The 21,897-nt window shown below is 46.8% G+C and overlaps 1 protein-coding gene across 5 annotated transcripts; it reads left to right on the top strand.

The window, feature by feature from the left end:
• The first annotated feature begins 833 nt into the window (after positions 1-833).
• LOC118216035 (progranulin-like) lies at positions 834-21,505 on the top strand. 5 transcript variants are annotated; one of them, XM_035397036.1, is made up of 19 exons: positions 840-893; positions 4,603-4,746; positions 5,106-5,237; positions 6,104-6,188; positions 7,335-7,468; positions 8,175-8,301; positions 10,508-10,605; positions 11,322-11,558; positions 12,277-12,513; positions 12,847-13,083; positions 13,802-14,038; positions 14,525-14,761; positions 15,805-16,041; positions 16,375-16,611; positions 17,694-17,930; positions 18,781-19,017; positions 19,504-19,740; positions 19,963-20,223; positions 20,834-21,505. In XM_035397036.1, the coding sequence occupies exons 2-19, from the start codon at positions 4,603-4,605 to the stop codon at positions 20,957-20,959; spliced, it is 3,477 nt and encodes a 1,158-aa protein (XP_035252927.1). In that variant the 5' UTR covers positions 840-893; the 3' UTR covers positions 20,960-21,505. The 5 variants fall into 5 exon arrangements, with proteins under 5 accessions (XP_035252929.1, XP_035252930.1, XP_035252928.1 ...); XM_035397038.1 differs by lacking the exon at positions 11,322-11,558 and having other exon boundaries at positions 834-893; XM_035397039.1 differs by lacking the exon at positions 12,277-12,513 and having other exon boundaries at positions 835-893.
• Positions 21,506-21,897: the final 392 nt, after the last annotated feature.

Below are 21,897 nucleotides of genomic sequence, written 5' to 3'. Positions count from 1 at the left end.
ATAGTGCGTGAAAGTGCTTTTTTATGATGGCAAGCAAACATGCAATCGCACTCCTTCTCTGAAATGAGCGCGAGGAAGTGATTCTGCGCCCCCCATCCACATCGAAAGTATTAGCGAAAATGCGATAGCTGGTCATGTGATGAGAAGGAACTTAATGCAAGTGACAATCAACTGCTATGTTTTAACCCCTGTATTGTTTGGCTTAACATTCGTAACGTATTATCGCACAAACACAAACCGATCTCTCGCGCAGCCTACTACCAAATTTCAATCTAAATTATCTCTCTGTAGCTTTCCACGCTTTATGTAGACTTTAATCAAAATGCTTCTGTCCCCTTTATTTGAATCGAGGCCATAGATTTGTGTACTATAATAACATCCAAAAAGATATTTGATTACTAGCGGTACAATTTAGAGGTGAAACCACTATAAAATGCGAACACAAGCAAAAAAAAAAAAAAACAACAACCAGCCCAACCCCTAATTGTTACTGCTGACGCTGGGTCTCATTTTTGATGAAAAGGGGAAGGTAACTTGTAACTTTATGATAAACGTGACAACGTTGCTGCGTGAATTAATACTAGCAAGGCACAATCTTTCAGCCGCGTGTGTGCGCGCGTGTGTGGCTGCGCGTTCCCAGCAGCAGCAATAAAACGAAGTTTATTATCAGTGTTTGCGAATAACCAAAGATCATGTGATGGGGTTCAGTGGGTGGCGTAGGCTCCTGATTGGCAGCTTAATGGACCACTCAATCTGAAAGCGACTCTCCAATCCACAAAGCAGATACAGTTGTCATAGGCGGAGTTTAATACGGTTTTTTTTGTTGCCGTGCCGATAGGCTATTTAATGAGGTGACTTCTGGTGGGCGATAGATTTGGGACTGGGAAACGGAGGTAGGATTTTTTCTGGCAAGCGATATTCTGCCTTGTTCACCTGTTCAGCATCGATCCGTTGTTGTGGTGTATTATGTTGGGTACATGAAGTGGTCGCTGGTTTTGAGCGCTAAAACGCCGGCACCATTTCTGGTACCACATGCAGTTTAAAAGCAGAGGCTACAAGCATGTTGCAGATTAAAAATCGTTGCTGAGCTCACTTATACAATGCGGTGCCAATGAGCACCAGAAGTCGGTTTCTAATTTTCAGTTCTGCCTACTTGGGAAAACGTATTGTGTTATAATTTATATACCTTGCTTACATTAAATAGTCTTATTGTTGTTGTTGTTATAAAGCAGTTGTGTTTATTATCATAAAGTATATTCCCTTGTTCTTTTAAAAAATCAGTCATTGGGAAAGTGTCATATATTGTCTAAAGAAAGTGTGCATTCTATGATGACCCTTTGAAGTGTTTTTTTGGAAGGTTTCTTCATAATTCTGAGTCGGTGTTCTAGAACTCCATTGCTTTCAGTTACCACTATTCATTGTTACATCAGCATTAGAATGCGCAGTTAAGAGCATCATAATCCTAAATGTGATCTTATACTTTGAAGGGTTAAATAACGTAGCTTACCCATGTAAAATATGTATATTCGAAAAAGGCGATGCATTCATAAATCAATACAACAAACCTAAATCATGTGGTTTTCAGTCTAACAAAAAATGGTCTTCCTTCTGTATACAGTGAATTATAAACACTTCTCAACTAAAGTTCGATTAACCCCCGTAAATTCTAGGAGCTGTATTTTTAATATCATTTTACAAGCGGTGTTTATAGTTTTGAAAATACGGACCGCAAACATGAGTACATTTTCTTTAGTTTTTAATAAACAATGTTGCGAGAAGGCAAAAGGAAATTAAGCTAACTTTGGTCCGGCACGGTGCAATCTAAAGGGAAATTCCTGAATCTGGCGAACAATGGTGGGAAATTTCGGTTCCACATAAAACCGAAAGCAGAAGCAGAAGTCTTGTTGCCTGGGTTGTCTCTGAGCTCTATTGTAGTTAGCTGGCTCAGTGTGCCGAATCCCCGCCATAGCAGTTCGGCAAAATTCAGGTAGTGAAACTCTTTTACAGCTTCACCTGTGACCTGACTCTGTAACAGGAAGCAGATGAATAATCAGATTTCTGAGAAGCCTCTTGCAAAAGTTAAATTGCATTACATTACGGACATTTATCTGACCCAATCACCTAGAGCGACTTGCACAACGTTGTACGTAGCATTTAAATCGCATCCATTTATACAGCTGGATATGTTCTGAAGCAATGCAGGTTTAGTAGACCTACCTTGCTCAAGGGTACAATGGGAATCGAACTTTTAGATTACGACACCATTATACTGCACTGCCGCCAGTGACACTAACCAGTTTAATAATGATGTTCTCTCTTGTCGAAAATGTCCCTAGTATGACGTATGATTTTTAGCCATACAGTGAGCTCCATAATGTTTGGGACAAAGTTTTTTTTTTTTTTTGCATTGTACTCTGCAGCTCTAGACTCATAATCAGGAAATCCACATGTGGTTGACGTGCAGAGTATTTTTTTTTTTTTTACACTTCGGTTTCACCACGGAGAAATCACAGCACTTCTTGCACAACCGTGCCGTGTCCTGGAGACGTCTTCCTTGGTCTACCAGGCCCTTTGCAATTACAGAGTTCACCAGTGCTTGCCGCCTACAGTTGATTTTGGCACGCCTACGGTTCGGCTTATGTCTCTGAGAGAGTCTTGTTTCTCGGCCTCTCGTGGCGTACGTGACTTTCATTCACGCAACTCTGGTCTTCATGTTGACATGCCGATAACCGACTCCGAAGGCGACCAAAAGCCCGGTTTCAAGACGAGATGCTGAAAAGCTGTCTTATACCTGCACTAAGGAAGCACTTAAACACACCTGGCTAATCGGAAACACCTGTGAAGCCATTATGGAGCTCTGAAATGGGGGTACTATGTATTTTTTTTAAATGCTGTAATTTCTGTAATGGTGAAATCAGTGTGTATAAAGATGCCCTTTAAGAAAAGCTGTCGATCTGCCCTTTAACCACATGTTAATTGCTTGATTATAAATCTAAAATTGTGGGATACTGAGCCAAATAAGGGAAAAATACAGACAGGTGACAAATTAAATGAAAACACATAAGTGTCTTTAGTAATATGAGAAATCTGTCTCTGATGCCAATATGTCTGCTGGCCACACGTTCCCTTGATCTTATAATTATTACAATACGGTTGGTACAACGGTAGCATAGCGACCGGGAGTGAGAGATTGGGAACCACCCGAGTCAACAGACGTGCTAATTCAATCGCAGCAGGAAGGCCAGCGCACTACGGCCTAATTGATAGGGGTCACAAAACTGACTACATCCTTCACAGTATGTGTACGTGTCCACACTCCTGATCAAAGCTTGGAAAACGAATAAGCAGCAGCCACTGGAAAGGTTCGTGGTTCAGTCGGACTCTGCTGAATCCTAAGTGTCATTCGTGCGCTTTGTCACTGAATAAACTTTAAATAAAATCAACTTTGCATATTTCCATCACGTGCGAGAGACATCCTTTTTTTTTTCTTTACAGTAAGGATAGCTTCACTGTGCCTTGGCATAGATTCTGCTAGTCTCTGGAACTCTACTGGAGGGGTGGAACACAATTTTTTCCAAAAGATATGCCTTCGTATCGCTGTCTAACACACCGGTCAGGAATCACCCGTCGGTGTTCAGTTGGGTTGAGGTCTGGTGACTGCGAAGGCCATGGCATATGATTCGCATCATTTTCATACTCTTCAAACCATTCAGTGTCCCCCTCGTGCCCTGTGGATGGGGGTCATTGTCATCCTGAAAGAGACCACTCCCATCAGGATAGAAATGTTTCATCGCAGGGTATCACAAGGTGATCACTCAGAATAAACTTTGTATTGATTTTAAGTTACCCTTCCCTCTAAGTGGACAAGTGGACCCGAACCATGCCAGAAAAAATGCCCCACACAGCATAACCGAGCCACCGGACGCTCTCACCGTTCTCTTTGTGTGCACCACACATGCACTCGCCCACTTGTCCAGAATATGGTGAAGGATGACTCATCTGACCATAGCGCTCTGTAGACCAGTGCCTATGGTTTTCGCACCATCTGAACTCTCAAGTGTGCGTTCATCTTTGTAACGAGGGGTTCATGCACTGCAGCCCTACTATGATTTCCCTCTGTGTAGTTGTCGGCAGACTTTTCTTGCTGACAGAGTCTGATCACATCCTGCGTTGACAGTCTCAGTCACCCTGAGGAAGGGCTGCCGTGTTTCCGACACCATTTACCGACGTCCTTCCCATGGATCTAAATGCAGACGCCGCTCCAGCCGCAGTTCCTTCTGCCTGGCTGTTGTGTCTAATGCTTCGTTCAGAGGACCGTCACAGTGGGGCTTTTACAGGGAAACGGGACGAATGTTGAGAACGATAGCGGAACTTTCGAACGATGACGTCACGGCCTGGAACTGTCTGGACGTAGAATTTTGGATGGGGTAAAAAAATAAAAATAAAAATAAAAACCTACTCCAAAAAAAAAAAAAAAAACAAGCTTGCCCAAACGGTTGATGGCACACCGCGTCCGGCGGCACTTCTCCAGCGCCGTGCGGCACCGGCGGTTCCTCCCGTAGGTGCTAACGCTGTGCCTCCTGCTCCTCCCCGCCCCCGTAGATGCTGTGGTCGGGATTGCTGTGCGTGGGCCTCTCGGCGCTGGCCGGCGCCATCACATGCCCGGACGGGGGTGCGTGCGCGGACGGGAGCGCTTGCTGCCGGACCGGTTCCGGTTCCGGTTCCAGATATGGCTGCTGTCCTCGCGTGAGTCGGCCCTCCGGGTCGGGAGGGCGGGGGGGGGGGGGGGTCCGCGGTGGATTTCGGCTGACCACCGACGCGAATGGAGCCGTGATGTTAAATAAATGCACTGATGATAGGTGCTGTATGAGTAAATGAAATGAAGCCATCATGGTGAGGAAGAGTGCACAGCACAGTACACTGTTAATATGTGCAGCATTAAGCTGAAAAATTTGCCATTTTTAAGTGCCAATAATTTGGTGTGTGCTTGGTTTGTGTGTGTTTTTTGTTGTTGTTTTTGTTGTTTGTTTGTTTTCAGGACTAACTTTAAAGTACTTCTTTTTTTTTTTTTTCTTTTTTGTCCTCTGGCATTCCGACCTCTCCAGTCTCTTCCCATGGTCCGAGCCTCTGCTGGGAATGACCGGAACGACACTGTCTGTGCCAACGGCTCGCGCTGCCCTTCCGAATATTCCTGTCTGAAATCCCACGGTCTGTACGAGTGCTGCCCCCTGCCCCAGGTAATCTGAGGCACACCCATGTCTTTGCTTTGACCCACTGCTTCATGCTCTTAAAAACAAAAGAGAGAGAATAAATAATGAGGTGGACAGGCCACTAAACCCATATAGGGTTTGGTCAATAGTTACTGCCAAAGGAGGCGCATGTCCCCCCGGACATGTCTTGCTGTGTTTCCATTTTAACACCGTTTCGGACTGCTGATGCATGTTAACTGTCTAATTTTTCAGATGTTTGCTACGTTATGTGTTCATCGTTTCTGCCTTGTGTAAACTTGAGCCTCTCTTAATGCACAAAAAAGGGAAAAGTGCATACGTGGTTCCGTTTGTGCTGTCGACGGGTCTTCCTCTCTCTCGCTCGCTCACTGTGTGAGACGTGCATGTGATACTGCTAAACGGAAACTCTTGGCATACATCCCTTTTCTAAAAATATTCGACGACTTTGTCGGCCACTCTGCAGTGAGAGATCACTGTAGCATGTGCGTGTAACCTCAAAGGGAAATATGTGATCAAGAATAAAGGTGGCCATTGTATTGCTCAGCCTTGTTCCCTATGTGCACTGTGAGAAATATATGGTACGTATGCTCTTGGGCGGCAGTGTAGTATAATGGGCATTGAAGTTGGTCTTGTAACCTAAAGATTGCACGTTCAATTCCCTGATAGGACACTGCCGTTGTACCCTTGAGCAAGGTATCTAACCTGGATAGTTTCAGTATATATCCAACAGGATATTTGGATACAATGTTGTGTTAGTCGTTCTGGATAAGAGCATCTGCTAAATGCCTGTAATGTAATGTAATCTTATAAAAAAAAGGCCTGGAATGCTGATTGGGGTTTCTGTGTCTTTACTGGATTATTTTTAATGCTTCCAGGGTGTCTCCTGTTCAGATGGGAAACACTGCTGCCCGGAGCACCACCAGTGTGGTGAGGATGGACATACCTGCATTGAGGCAAAAGGTCAGAGATTTAATTTCCTTTATTTCTATTTTCCAAGGCCTTCTAATTATAAGGTTACAATTGGCAGAGAATCTAACCCTTTAAGGTGTGAAATCGCAAATGTGCGATTAGAATGTAGTTAGCTGAACATTCTAATGCCGATGTCACTCACTACTGGTCGCTGTAAGCGATGGAGTTCTAGAACACTGACTTAGAATTTTGAAAAAAGAATCATTCCAAATAACCTGCTCTTCAAAGGGTTAAAAAATGTGTGTCTCCTTTGGGGAACCCTTTTCGTTTTCTGGAACTGTCTGTGGTAGGTGTGGAAAGTGTGAAAGCCACACGATTGAGCTATTTTGTCCGACTAAGATGGACAGGGTTCCTCTGTGGAGACCTAGGAATACTTATTAGGAATGTTGTTGTATGGGAAATATCCAGCTGTATGGAGGGATTGTATGAAGAAAAAAAAAAAAAAAAAAAAAAAGTGAATCCCTCAGTAGTTCTGGATAAGACCATTTGATACATCGCCAGATATAAGATGGCGAAACTGCCCGCCCACAGGAGGGCGGCGTGGGTGGACCAGATGGGTAGGCCTTCCCACTGTAGACCACTCTGCTGGCTGTAGACCACGATTCCCATGGGAATTTTATTTGGAAATGTTTTTTTTTTTTGTTTTGTTTTGTTTTTTAAGCCAAGGATGTAAATGTTCTTGAAAATAACATATATTTACAGAGGCTCGTTCAGAGGCTTAATTCTTCCATTTTTTTATTATCTTAATTGCTGATGATCTTGAAAAGGTTTGTGTCCTTGATCCTGGATCAGAATCCAGTCTGGTTATGGTCTGGATCACGTTTAAGAGTGGAGGTTGGGACAGCACTCCCTGAATATTGGGGCCTTTTTTCATATTACTTGGTTATTATTATTTTTATAATTTTAAAAATTATTTTTATATTCTTATAGTTATGGTGTAACACTTGTGATATACAGTCCGCTGTGCAGTTTTATGGGTCCTTGAAGTTGAGGGAATGGATCGTTGGAAGGACTTGGAAAGTCAGTGAATTGTCGGCATGGTAACCATATTGCTCCCGTAAGTCCGGGAACCCCTTCCCCATGGGGGCGGAGCCACAGCTCATCTACCTGTGTGTGATCTTCCTCTCCTACCTGCAGCTGTCCAAGCTCTCGGGGAGACCTCCGAGGTGAAGGTGACCTCCGTCACCTGTCCAGACGGAAGGGCGTGCCCCGATCAAAATACCTGCTGCCAGCTTCGCAGCGGCTCTTATGGCTGCTGTCCCTACCCTGACGTGAGTGGGTCTGTGAGCGGGGCAAAAACTCCATTTCCCATGATTCTCTTCTTTCACGCGATTATTTATGGTTTTCCCTGTTGAGCCCGTATGAACTCTGTGCTGTTTTGGGATCAGAAGAACATGGCCTTTTCAATTATCAAATATCATTCTGTTCACCCAGGCTTGTCAAGTTGATTCATATCTGCACATAGTATACATACAAAACCTGGAGATTTGAAACGTTTTGGTTCTTCAGAGTACAGTGCCTTTGGATATACGTTTGGAAGCAGCTCAACGCATTTGAACCTTAGGTGGTATAATTGTGTCTCTGGCTGTTCTTAAAATCTTAGCCCTGTCTGTTGTTCTGCATGCTGTCTGTGGCTCTGCCAAAGAGGGGGTAGTTCTGTCAGTAGCTGTGCGTGCTATCTAGCTGTTCTTTGGTGACAGTCCTGTCTGTAGCTTGGCGTGCTGTCTGTAGCTGTGATTAAGTGACTCGGCACTGTGTGCCTGTTCTTACGTAGCTCGTAGCTCGTAGCTGTAGCTCGTGTGTCAGTGCGTAACCATGCTGCGGTCTGTGGCTTGTGTTGGTGTGTGACTGTGCTGCGGTCTGTAGTTCATATTTCAGTGCGTGACCATGCTACGGTCTGTAGTTCATATGTCAGTGCGTAACCTGCGGTCTGTGGCTTATGTGTTAAGTGGGTAACCATGGTTCCCTCTCTCCTAGGCTGTTTGCTGCAGTGACCAGCTGCACTGCTGCCCGTCTGGCACCACGTGCGACCTGGAGCACAACACCTGCCAGTCCGCCGACTCGCGAACCTCATTGGCTAGGACGAATCCGACGAGCAGTGACGGTGAGTCGCCAAGGAATGACCTCCCCTGTGGAGGTCAGGACAGCGGAGACACTGACCCATTTCAAACGACGACTGAAGACTCACCTCTTCATGCTGCACCTCTCCCCATCCCTCCCTACCCCCCTGTAAATGACTGTAAGCTTAGGGTTGTAACTAGGCAGCTGTTTCGTAGGACTTAGGTGCATTAACTGTCTTAACTACTGCTTGTATTTTTTCCATAGACTGCGTTGTTGCCGTTCTCGTTGTTTAGTGTTAATCAGTTTAACCTTCAGGGTCCAAGTTGAACTATGCGGTTGTTCCCTGTACTTGGACCGGTACTTCTCTCTAGGGGTTTCGTCATACTTGTTCCTGGTTATGGTTATGGTTATACACTTTGTTGTTGTACGTCGCTCTGGATAAGAGTGTCTGCCAAATGCCTGTAATGCCAAGGGAATACCTATGGCAGCGATGCAACCTGCTGTAGGTTGGCTGCTGTTCATTGCCAGGAGTGAGTAGTGCTGTATTTCCCAAATTAAGGTTTTTTTTTTTTTTTTTTTTTTTTTTCCTTCTCCTCCTTGACACCGTGATGGGATAGATTGAGGCGCAGTGCAATAAATTGTTCCCTTGAACAGTGGTTCCTGTCCCTAGTTCTGAGAGCTGTAAGACCTTCTCTTTTCATTGTCCAAATTGACCTCCCCTTGCATCTTGGGTCTTGACTGTTTGCAGATTTTAACGTGGAAGCAGGCGTGATTCTCAAAGACAATTTTCATTGGTTCAAAGGGTTGGGGACCCCGTCTTTGAACCAATGAAAATTACGCCTGCTCCATAAGTTCAGGTTGAATTCAAGTCCTGAATTCAAGGAATCCCAACCACAATCTCAGACTTTCGACATCTTGGTTATAGGGCCTAGCCTGTGGTTGAGGCAAGAGAATTTTCTGACTGCGGGACACCTAGATTCCTGGTATTCAGCCGACGCCCTTATTCAGAGAGACTTCCAATGCAAAGACAAGCGCATGAATTTGGTTAAGAGCAACGGTAACCCTAGATGTGGGAGGTAAATACCCGAACCACAAATATGAAGGCATCTTCCCAGGATTGAACATATACTAGTTAAGCCTGTTAGGCAAAGTGCAAGAGGATTACACAATAAGGAAATGTAACCCTTATCCAAAAAAGGTAATTCCCCATCATGGCTTCTGTCCATACCCCCTCCCTAGCATCTCCAGGTTGGGCACAGGAATGTAAATCTGAGTAGAGTCTGCGCCGGGTCATTTGAGAGGAGGCCTTGTGTGCACTTTCCACAACCACAGGTTAGGCCCTATAACCAAGGCGTTGCAGGTCCGAGATTGTGGCTGGGATTCCTGAAGTGGCAGGACGCGGTTTAACTTGAGTTTTGACTTGAATTCAACCTGAACTCATGGAGCAGGCGTTAATTTTCATTGGTTCGAAAACGGGGGTCCCCAACCCTTGTCTTCGAGAATCGCGGTTGTTTCCACGTTTAAATCTGCAAACAGTCAAGACCCAAGATGCAAGGGGAGATTAATTTACTGTAAGATCAACAGCTTTTAATTGGACAATGGAAACAGAAGGTCCTACAGCCCTCAGGACTAGGGACAGGACCACTGTTTGAGGGAACAATTTATTGCATTGCGCCTCAATCTATCCCATCACGGTGTTACTTTCAAATGAGGGGAAAAAAACAACACAACTTGGGAAATACAGCACTACTCACTCTTTGGCAGTGAACAGCAGCCGTAGCTTCTGTCGGCCATTCTGCACCAGGTAGCGTTACCTGGGCATTTGGACTTGTCAGGGCAAACAACTAAGCAAGAAGAGAGAGGAAAAAAGGCACTCAACCCAAACAACCCCAGGAAATATGTGGCAGTTAAAGAAATGATATGCCTTCTAAATCACCCCAATTGAGTGTCTCCTAGGCCGAATACTAATGTGATGTTATACAGGCTGTCTGTCAGGAAGTGTGCTGTCCCCCCCCCCCCTCCCCATTAATAGAAGTAGAATTGTGATCTACTCAATCAGTTTATTGAATCAACTTGTTGTGTTATGAAGAAATTTTCAGTATATAGAAGTAGGAATGGTGTGCCAATTGCAAGGTGTGTCAGTTAGTTCGTGGGTGAACCACAGGAATGTGTGGGTGGACCGGGGGTGGGGGTTTTCTGATTTTTTTGGTGTACCAATGAAAAGCGCCTGTTTCTGAATCACAACGCAGTGGGGGACGTGCCATGTGACTCCACCCACGCCTGTCCCGATGGCGCCACCTGCTGCAAGACTGCAGGAGGGGACTGGGCCTGCTGCCCCCTGCCTGAGGTACAGGCTGACATGGATATTACCCCCTGCCTCTCCCAAACTCTCCATCCTGTTTCACATCATAGGCTCAGCAAGGATGGGTTTGTTCCAGAAGGGCATGTGGGCATCTTGGATCATCACAATAATCGATTTCACAGCATGAATGCTTTATTTGTTTTGGCCCCCCTGTACGCAATTGCATTATTTTAGCCATTCAAATTCTCATTCATTACCTCCACCAAGGACATTATGTAAAGACGTCCATCTGTTTGTTCTTCCGTCTGTCCAAGACAGACGTATCTGGAGTAGTAATGTCCGGACTGCAAGGAAATTTGCTGTGCAAATTCATGTTCCCAAGAGTAAGACATCTATTAATTTTAGTGACCCCATGACCTTTCTTTTAGTGCCACCATGAGGACAAACCTTCGAATAATCATTGACATACCTCTAAAAGTATTGGCTTGATTTCCATGGAATTTGCTGTGCATCTTGATGGTCCCAAGGGGATGACAGTTATTGATTTTGATAACCCAATGGCATTTCCTGCTTTTCTTTTTTTTCACGTTTGCTTTTTAAAAAATTATTCTGACCTTCATGAAGATCATATCAGTTGTACCTGTTGCACAATACTGAGTACATTATGACTGCATTCAGTTTTGGTCAGCTGACACCTCAGATGATGAAGGATTCCTTAGGTCAGTTTTCCTCACTGAGGTTGTTCCTTCTCCCTCTCCCAGGCAGTGTGCTGTGACGATCACACGCACTGCTGCCCCAAGGACACCACCTGCGACACGGCCGCCGGCACCTGTAACGACGGCATGCGCTCCGTGCCCTGGCTGGAGAAGGTGCCCTCTCTGACCCACCGCCCAAATAAAGAGGGGAACGTGCCATGTGACTCCACCCACGCCTGTCCCGATGGCACCACCTGCTGCAAGACTGCAGGAGGGGACTGGGCCTGCTGCCCCCTGCCTGAGGTACAGGCTGACATGGATATTTCCCCCTGCCTCTCCCAAACTCTCCATCCTGTTTCACATCATAGGCTCAGCAAGGATGGGTTTGTTCCAGAAGGGCATGTGGGCATCTTAGATCATCACAGTAATCGATTTCACAGCATGAATGCTTTATTTGTTTTGGCTTCCCTGTACGCAATTGCATTATTTTAACCATTCAAATTCTCATTCATTACCTCCACCAAGGACATTATGTAAAGACGTCCATCTGTTTGTTGTTCTGTCTGTCCAAGACAGACGTATCTGGAGTAGTAATGTCCGGACTGCAAGGAAATTTGCTGTGCAAATTCATGTTCCCAAGAGTAAGACATCTATTAATTTTAGTGACCCCATGACCTTTCTTTTAGTGCCACCATGAGGCCAAACCTTTGAATAATCATCGACATATCTCTAAAAGTATTGGCTTGATTTCCATGGAATTTGCTGTGCATCTTGATGGTCCCAAGGGGATGACAGTTATGGATTTTGATAACCCAATGGCATTTCCTGCTTTTCTTTTTTTTCACGTTCGCTTTTAAAAAAATTATTCTGACTTTCATGAAGATCATATCATTTGTACCTGTTGAACAATGTTGAGTACATTATGACTCTGCATTCAGTTTTGGTCAGCTGACACCTCAGATGATGAAGGATTCCTTAGGTCAGTTTTCCACACTGAGGTTGTTCCTTCTCCCTCTCCCAGGCAGTGTGCTGTGACGATCACACCCACTGCTGCCCCAAGGACACCACCTGCGACACGGCCGCCGGTCGCTGTAACGACGGCATGCGCTCCGTGCCCTGGCTGGAGAAGGTGCCCTCTCTGACCCACCGCCCAAATAATGAGGGGAACGTGTCATGTGACTCCACCCACGCCTGTCCCGATGGCACCACCTGCTGCAAGACTGCAGAAGGGGACTGGGCCTGCTGCCCCCTGCCTGAGGTACAGGCTGACATGGATATTACCCCCTGGCTCTCCCAAACTCTCCATCCTGTTTCACATCGTAGGCTCAGCAAGGATGGATTTGTTCCAGAATGGCACGTGGACATCTGTCCAAGACATGCGTATTTGGAGTAGTAATGTCCAGAACTTTTCTGTGCAAATTCATGTTCCCAAGAGTCAGTCACTTCATGAAGATCATATCAGTTGTACCTGTTGAACAATACTGAGTACATTATTACTCTGCATTCAGTTTTGGTCAGCTGACAACTCAGATGATGAAGGATTCCTTAGGTCAGTTTTCCTCACTGAGGTTGTTCCTTCTCCCTCTCCCAGGCAGTGTGCTGTGACGATCACACCCACTGCTGCCCCAAGGACACCACCTGCGACACGGCCGCCGGCACCTGTAACGACGGCATGCGCTCCGTGCCCTGGCTGGAGAAGGTGCCCTCTCTGACCCACCGCCCAAATAAAGAGGGGAACGTGCCATGTGACTCCACCCACGCCTGTCCCGATGGCACCACCTGCTGCAAGACTGCAGGAGGGGACTGGGCCTGCTGCCCCCTGCCTGAGGTACAGGCTGACATGGATATTACCCCCTGCCTCTCCCAAACTCTCCATCCTGTTTCACATCATAGGCTCAGCAAGGATGGGTTTGTTCCAGAAGGGCATGTGGGCATCTTAGATCATCACAATAATCGATTTCACAGCATGAATGCTTCATTTGTTTTGGCCCCCCTGTACGCAATTGCATTATTTTAGCCATTCAAATTCTCATTCATTACCTCCACCAAGGACATTATGTAAAGACGTCCATCTGTTTGTTCTTCCGTCTGTCCAAGACCGACGTATCTGGAGTATTAATGTCTGGATTGCCAGGAAATTTGCTGTGCAAATTCATGTTCCCAAGAGTAAGACGTCTATTAATTTTAGTGACCCCATGACCTTTCTTTTAGTGCCACCATGAGGCCAAACCTTTGAATAATCATTGACATATCTCTAAAAGTATTGGCTTGATTTACATGGAATTTGCTGTGCATCTTGATGGTCCCAAGGGGATGACAGTTATTGATTTTGATAACCCAATGGCATTTCCTGCTTTTCTTTTTTTTCACGTTCGCTTTTTAAAAAATTATTCTGACCTTCATGAAGATCATATCAGTTGTACCTGTTGCACAATACTGAGTACATTATGACTCTGCATTCAGATTTGGTCATCTGACACCTCAGATGATGAAGGATTCCTTAGGTCAGTTTTCCTCACTGAGGTTGTTCCTTCTCCCTCTCCCAGGCAGTGTGCTGTGACGATCACACGCACTGCTGCCCCAAGGACACCACCTGCGACACGGCCGCCGGCACCTGTAACGACGGCATGCGCTCCGTGCCCTGGCTGGAGAAGGTGCCCTCTCTGACCCACCGCCCAAATAAAGAGGGGAACGTGCCATGTGACTCCACCCACGCCTGTCCCGATGGCACCACCTGCTGCAAGACTGCAGGAGGGGACTGGGCCTGCTGCCCCCTGCCTGAGGTACAGGCTGACATGGATATTACCCCCTGCCTCTCCCAAACTCTCCATCCTGTTTCACATCATAGGCTCAGCAAGGATGGGTTTGTTCCAGAAGGGCACATGGGCATCTTAGATCATCACAATAATCGATTTCACAGCATGAATGCTTTATTTGTTTTGGCCCCCCTGTACGCAATTGCATTATTTTAGCCATTCAAATTCTCATTCATTACCTCCACCAAGGACATTATGTAAAGACGTCCATCTGTTTGTTCTTCCTTCTGTCCAAGACAGGCGTATCTGGAGTAGTAATGTCCAGAACTTTTCTGTGCAAATTCATGTTCCCAAGAGTCAGTCACTTCATGAAGATCATATCAGTTGTACCTGTTGAACAATACTGAGTACATTATTACTCTGCATTCAGTTTTGGTCAGCTGACAACTCAGATGATGAAGGATTCCTTAGGTCAGTTTTCCTCACTGAGGTTGTTCCTTCTCCCTCTCCCAGGCAGTGTGCTGTGACGATCACACCCACTGCTGCCCCAAGGACACCACCTGCGACACGGCCGCCGGCACCTGTAACGACGGCATGCGCTCCGTGCCCTGGCTGGAGAAGGTGCCCTCCCTGACCCACCGCCCAAATAAAGAGGGGAACGTGCCATGTGACTCCACCCACTCCTGTCCCGATGGCACCACCTGCTGCAAGACTGCAGGAGGGGACTGGGCCTGCTGCCCCCTGCCTCAGGTACAGGCTGACATGGATATTACCCCCTGCCTCTCCCAAACTCTCCATCCTGTTTCACATCATAGGCTCAGCAAGGATGGGTTTGTTCCAGAAGGGCATGTGGGCATCTTAGATCATCACAATAATCGATTTCACAGCATGAATGCTTTATTTGTTTTGGCTCCCCTGTACTTAATTGCATTTGTGGCAAACAGGCCTGCCACAGGCCACCGAAGTGGCTTTCCAAGGGGCCCTCCAGCACAGAGACACAGGGATATGATGTTCAAACCGTCCACATTTATTTACGAGGTTGGCAAGATGTTACCGCCAAGGAGCAGATGTAAAACTGTCATGACAGAGGCTCCCCTTGTGTGGGTGGGGATGGCAGATTTAACCTGTGCGCACTGATTACCTCACTACGCACAGGTGCAGCCACTTCTTAACCAATTATCCAATTGGCCAGGTCTAATTAGCTTGACCCAGGGCAGGTGTGGCTGCTTAAACCAGCCGTCCCCACATCACAGCATAATTTTGGCCATTAAAATTCTCATTCATTACGTCCACCAAGGACATTATGTAAAGACGTCCATCTGTTTGTTCTTCCGTCTGTCCAAGACAGGCGTATCTGGAGTAGTAATGTCCGAACTGCAAGGAAATTTGCTGTGCAAATTCATGTTCCCAAGAGTAAGACATCTATTAATTTTAGTGACCCCATGACCTTTCTTTTAGTGCCACCATGAGGACAAACCTTCGAATAATCATTGACATACCTCTAAAAGTATTGGCTTGATTTCCATGGAATTTGCTGTGCATCTTGATGGTCCCAAGGGGATGACAGTTATTGATTTTGATAACCCAATGGCATTTCCTGCTTTTCTTTTTTTTCACGTTCGCTTTTTAAAAAATTATTCTGACCTTCATGAAGATCATATCAGTTGTACTTGTTGAACAATACTGAGTACATTATGACTCTGCATTCAGTTTTGGTCAGCTGACACCTCAGATGATGAAGGATTCCTTAAGTCAGTTTTCCTCACTGAGGTTGTTCCTTCTCCCTCTCCCAGGCAGTGTGCTGTGACGATCACACCCACTGCTGCCCCAAGGACACCACCTGCGACACGGCCGCCGGTCGCTGTAACGACGGCATGCGCTCCGTGCCCTGGCTGGAGAAGGTGCCCTCTCTGACCCACCGCCCAAATAAAGAGGGGAACGTGCCATGTGACTCCACCCACTCCTGTCCCGATGGCACCACCTGCTGCAAGACTGCAGGAGGGGACTGGGCCTGCTGCCCCCTGCCTGAGGTACAGGCTGACATGGATATTTCCCCTTGGCTCTCCCAAACTCTCCATCCTGTTTCACATCGTAGGCTCAGCAAGGATGGATTTGTTCCAGAAGGGCACGTGGGCATCTGTCCAAGACATGCGTATTTGGAGTAGTAATGTCCAGAACTTTTCTGTGCAAATTCATGTTCCCAAGAGTCAGTCACTTCATGAAGATCATATCAGTTGTACCTGTTGAACAATACTGAGTACATTATGACTCTGCATTCAGTTTTGGTCATCTGACACCTCAGATGATGAAGGATTCCTTAGGTCAGTTTTCCTCACTGAGGTTGTTCCTTCTCCCTCTCCCAGGCAGTGTGCTGTGACGATCACACCCACTGCTGCCCCAAGGACACCACCTGCGACACGGCCGCCGGCACCTGTAACGACGGCATGCGCTCCGTGCCCTGGCTGGAGAAGGTGCCCTCTCTGACCCACCGCCCAAATAAAGAGGGGAACGTGCCATGTAACTCCACCCACGCCTGTCCCGATGGCACCACCTGCTGCAAGACTGCAGGAGGGGACTGGGCCTGCTGCCCCCTGCCTCAGGTACAGGCTGACATGGATATTACCCCCTGCCTCTCCCAAACTCTCCATCCTGTTTCACATCGTAGGCTCAGCCAGGATGGGTTTGTTCCAGAAGGGCACGTGGGCATCTTAGATCATCACAGTAATCGATTTCACAGCATGAATGCTTTATTTGTTTTGGCTCCCCTGTATGCAATTGCATTTGTGGCAAACACGCCTGCCACAGGCCACCGAAGTGGCTTTCCAAGGGGCCCTCCAGCACAGAGACACAGGGAGATGATGTTCAAACCGTCCACATTTATTTACGAGGTTGGCAAGATGTTACCGCCAAGGAGCAGATGTAAAACTGTCATGACAGAGGCTCCCCTTGTGTGGGTGGGGATGGCAGATTTAACCTGTGCGCACTGATTACCTCACTACGCACAGGTGCAGCCACTCCTGTTCCTGGGTCCAATTAGCCTGGCCAATTATCTAATTCTTAACCAATTATCCAATTGGCCAGGTCTAATTGGCTTGACCCAGGGCAGGTGTGGCTGCTTAAACCAGCCATCCCCACACCACAGCATAATTTTGGCCATTAAAATTCTCATTCATTACCTCCACCAAGGAGATTATGTAAAGACGTACATCTGTTTGTTCTTCCGTCTGTCCAAGACAGATGTACCTGGAGTAGTAATGTCTGGATTGCCAGGAAATTTGCTGTGCAAATTCATGTTCCCAAGAGTAAGACGTCTATTAATTTTAGTGACCCCATGACCTTTCTTTTAGTGCCACCATGAGGCCAAACCTTTGAATAATCATTGACATATCTCTAAAAGTATTGGCTTGATTTCCATGGAATTTGCTGTGCATCTTGATGGTCCCAAGGGGATGACAGTTATTGATTTTGATAACCCAATGGCATTTCCTGCTTTTCTTTTTTTTCACGTTCGCTTTTTAAAAAATTATTCTGACCTTCATGAAGATCATATCAGTTGTACCTGTTGAACAATACTGAGTACATTATGACTCTGCATTCAGTTTTGGTCATCTGACACCTCAGATGATGAAGGATTCCTTAGGTCAGTTTTCCTCACTGAGGTTGTTCCTTCTCCCTCTCCCAGGCAGTGTGCTGTGACGATCACACCCACTGCTGCCCCAAGGACACCACCTGCGACACGGCCGCCGGCACCTGTAACGACGGCATGCGCTCCGTGCCCTGGCTGGAGAAGGTGCCCTCTCTGACCCACCGCCCAAATAAAGAGGGGAACGTGCCATGTAACTCCACCCACGCCTGTCCCGATGGCACCACCTGCTGCAAGACTGCAGGAGGGGACTGGGCCTGCTGCCCCCTGCCTCAGGTACAGGCTGACATGGATATTACCCCCTGCCTCTCCCAAACTCTCCATCCTGTTTCACATCGTAGGCTCAGCCAGGATGGGTTTGTTCCAGAAGGGCACGTGGGCATCTTAGATCATCACAGTAATCGATTTCACAGCATGAATGCTTTATTTGTTTTGGCTCCCCTGTATGCAATTGCATTTGTGGCAAACACGCCTGCCACAGGCCACCGAAGTGGCTTTCCAAGGGGCCCTCCAGCACAGAGACACAGGGAGATGATGTTCAAACCGTCCACATTTATTTACGAGGTTGGCAAGATGTTACCGCCAAGGAGCAGATGTAAAACTGTCATGACAGAGGCTCCCCTTGTGTGGGTGGGGATGGCAGATTTAACCTGTGCGCACTGATTACCTCACTACGCACAGGTGCAGCCACTCCTGTTCCTGGGTCCAATTAGCCTGGCCAATTATCTAATTCTTAACCAATTATCCAATTGGCCAGGTCTAATTGGCTTGACCCAGGGCAGGTGTGGCTGCTTAAACCAGCCATCCCCACACCACAGCATAATTTTGGCCATTAAAATTCTCATTCATTACCTCCACCAAGGACATTATGTAAAGACGTCCATCTGTTTGTTCTTCCTTCTGTCCAAGACAGGCGTATCTGGAGTAGTAATGTCCAGAACTTTTCTGTGCAAATTCATGTTCCCAAGAGTCAGTCACTTCATGAAGATGATATCATTTGTACCTGTTGAACAATGCTGAGTACATTATGACTCTGCATTCAGTTTTGGTCAGCTGACACCTCAGATGATGAAGGATTCCTTAGGTCAGTTTTCCTCACTGAGGTTGTTCCTTCTCCCTCTCCCAGGCAGTGTGCTGTTACGATCACATCCACTGCTGCCCCAAGGACACCACCTGCGACACGGCCGCCGGCACCTGTAACGACGGCATGCGCTCCGTGCCCTGGCTGGAGAAGGTGCCCTCTCTGACCCACCGCCCAAATAAAGAGGGGAACGTGCCATGTGACTCCACCCACGCCTGTCCCGATGGCACCACCTGCTGCAAGACTGCAGGAGGGGACTGGGCCTGCTGCCCCCTGCCTGAGGTACAGGCTGACATGGATGTTACCCCCTGCCTCTCCCAAACTCTCCATCCTGTTTCACATCATAGGCTCAGCCAGGATGGGTTTGTTCCAGAAGGGCATGTGGGCATCTTAGATCATCACAATAATCGATTTCACAGCATGAATGCTTCATTTGTTTTGGCCCCCCTGTACGCAATTGCATTATTTTAGCCATTCAAATTCTCATTCATTACCTCCACCAAGGACATTATGTAAAGACGTCCATCTGTTTGTTCTTCCTTCTGTCCAAGACAGGCGTATCTGGAGTAGTAATGTCCAGAACTTTTCTGTGCAAATTCATGTTCCCAAGAGTCAGTCACTTCATGAAGATCATATCATTTGTACCTGTTGAACAATGCTGAGTACATTATGACTCTGCATTCAGTTTTGGTCAGCTGACACCTCAGATGATGAAGGATTCCTTAGGTCAGTTTTCCTCACTGAGGTTGTTCCTTCTCCCTCTCCCAGGCAGTGTGCTGTGACGATCACATCCACTGCTGCCCCAAGGACACCACCTGCGACACGGCCGCCGGTCGCTGTAACGACGGCATGCGCTCCGTGCCCTGGCTGGAGAAGGTGCCCTCTCTGACCCACCGCCCAAATAAAGAGGGGAACGTGCCATGTAACTCCACCCACGCCTGTCCCGATGGCACCACCTGCTGCAAGACTGCAGGAGGGGACTGGGCCTGCTGCCCCCTGCCTGAGGTACAGGCTGACATGGATATTTCCCCCTGGCTCTCCCAAACTCTCCATCCTGTTTCACATCATAGGCTCAGCAAGGATGGGTTTGTTTCCAGAGGAGCTCACAGGCAATTTATGTAATCATATCAGGGGTTTTAAGGTTATTTGTAACACACCGTAGATAATGAAGGACTTCTTTGGTCAGTTTTATTAGCTGAGGTCATTCTGCTTCCCTCTTCCCAACAGGCAGTGTGCTGTGACGATCACATCCACTGCTGCCCCAAGGGCACCACCTGCAATTTGGCCGCCAGCACCTGTGACGACGGCATGCGCTCCGTGCCCTGGCTGGAGAAGGTGCCGGCTCTCTCTCGCATGCACCGAGGGGCCAAAATGAGGGCCCCCCAGCTGCAGAAGGTCCCCTGCGACGCCACCGTCCGCTGTCCCGATAGCAACACCTGCTGTTTCATGAAGAGTCTCCGTCGATGGGGCTGCTGCCCTCTTCCTAACGTGAGCACCTGCAATAGGGACAGTCGTCCATTTTACAGTCCCCGCCTGCTTTTTTTCCCTCCATTTTAAATGGCCCATTTTCATTGCCTCCCACCCCCCTACCACCTGCACCCATCATCCTGCCAGTTAAAAGTACAACTTAAAATCTTTGTTTTGTCATCATCAAAGCAGTTTGGCAAGTGGAGCAATCTGCAGAAGTTGCAGGTACAATGAATCCATTTGGAGTAGTGTAGCAGTGTACCACTGTTTTGGATTAGGGATTTTTTCCCCAGTTTCTTGCTGAGTGGGCATGAGGTCTGTCCGTTCAAAAGCTACCGCATATGGTTGATTTTGGTTGGAAAAAGCAGACAAGCTTTTAGGGACTGAGGAGAATGAAGCAGACTCTGAACGGATACACGTCTGACAGCCTGTGTCCGTCCACGTTTGCAGCACGCAGGCCATTGTGACATCAGATGCAGTCTTGGCCTAAAATCTGATGACAGCAATTTCCGCTAAATTTTAAAGTCTTTTTTCTCTCTCTCTCTCCCTCTCTCTTTGACACTGTGTCACTCCCTTTCTCTCTCTGTCTCCCCCTCCCCCCCCCCCCCCCCCCCCCACCCCCCCTTCCCAGGCGGTGTGCTGTGCCGATGGGACATACTGCTGTCCCAGCGGCTACACCTGCGGCCCCACCGCCAGGTCCTGTTCCAGATCGGGAGAGCCTCGCTGGGACAGTCGCCTCTTCAGGAGGCGACTTTAATTCGCCTGTGATGCTGAGCCAATCCGACCCCAACGCCCTGCTCGCCACGGCGACGATCGATGCTACGCGACACGCCATTGGACATTCTCACCCACAACATACACTCCACAGCCATAAACCTACGCAACAGGGCATGGGAAATTGTCAATAATAATAATAATAATAATAATAACAGTGATGATGATAACAATCTATTTGTATATGTATGTTGTATCATTTTAAACAGGGTGCACACATTATGTCAGGAGTGTTACGAATGTATAAAGCAACTATAAATCAAAGTACTGCTTCGTAAAATGAAGGAAAAGGAGTATATGGAACATTTTAAATGTCAAAAATGAAGCTTAAAAAAGGCTTAGAAATGTACGAAAACTGGGTGTATTTTATTTTTTGCTACAAATCATATCAGCCTATCGGTAAATTTGAAATATATTATCTCTGAGATTACTGGATGAATCTTGAATGAAATTTTGGGAATATGGCACAGGTGCAATTTTGGCACGGGGGGGTGTTTTTAAAAATAAAAATGATTCCTGCTGATGTCAATTCTTTAGCCTAGTGTTTTGTTTCAGCAACAACATTGACCACTCTTATTGTTAAAATTAAAATGTCTTTGCAATGATACTTTCTAACACTTATTTTAAAATGCATATAGCAGGCATTTTTGAAGCCTTGAATTTGATTTCACGTCATCTCTTTCTCCTCACCCAGTCTATTCTTATTCTGAAATTTTTTTTTTCCTAACTTCTGAATTTCTTTTTTGTGGAGGCCATTTTTTCCTCTGAACACGGCGCTTATGTGGTGATTGCATTTGGCTGACGGAAAGATGGAGAAGGCAAAACACTGGTCACAGGGGCTCACTAAAGTGAAACGGACATTTCTTAGAAACGACTTTGCGCTGATAAGAACTAAAAACGAATGTGTACAAAAAAACGTGA

This window comes from Anguilla anguilla, chromosome 17 (assembly GCF_013347855.1).
Source record: "Anguilla anguilla isolate fAngAng1 chromosome 17, fAngAng1.pri, whole genome shotgun sequence".
Taxonomy (NCBI): domain Eukaryota; kingdom Metazoa; phylum Chordata; class Actinopteri; order Anguilliformes; family Anguillidae; genus Anguilla; species Anguilla anguilla.
Note: the sequence above shows the minus strand (reverse complement) of the source record. Positions and strands in the feature narration are given on the sequence as shown.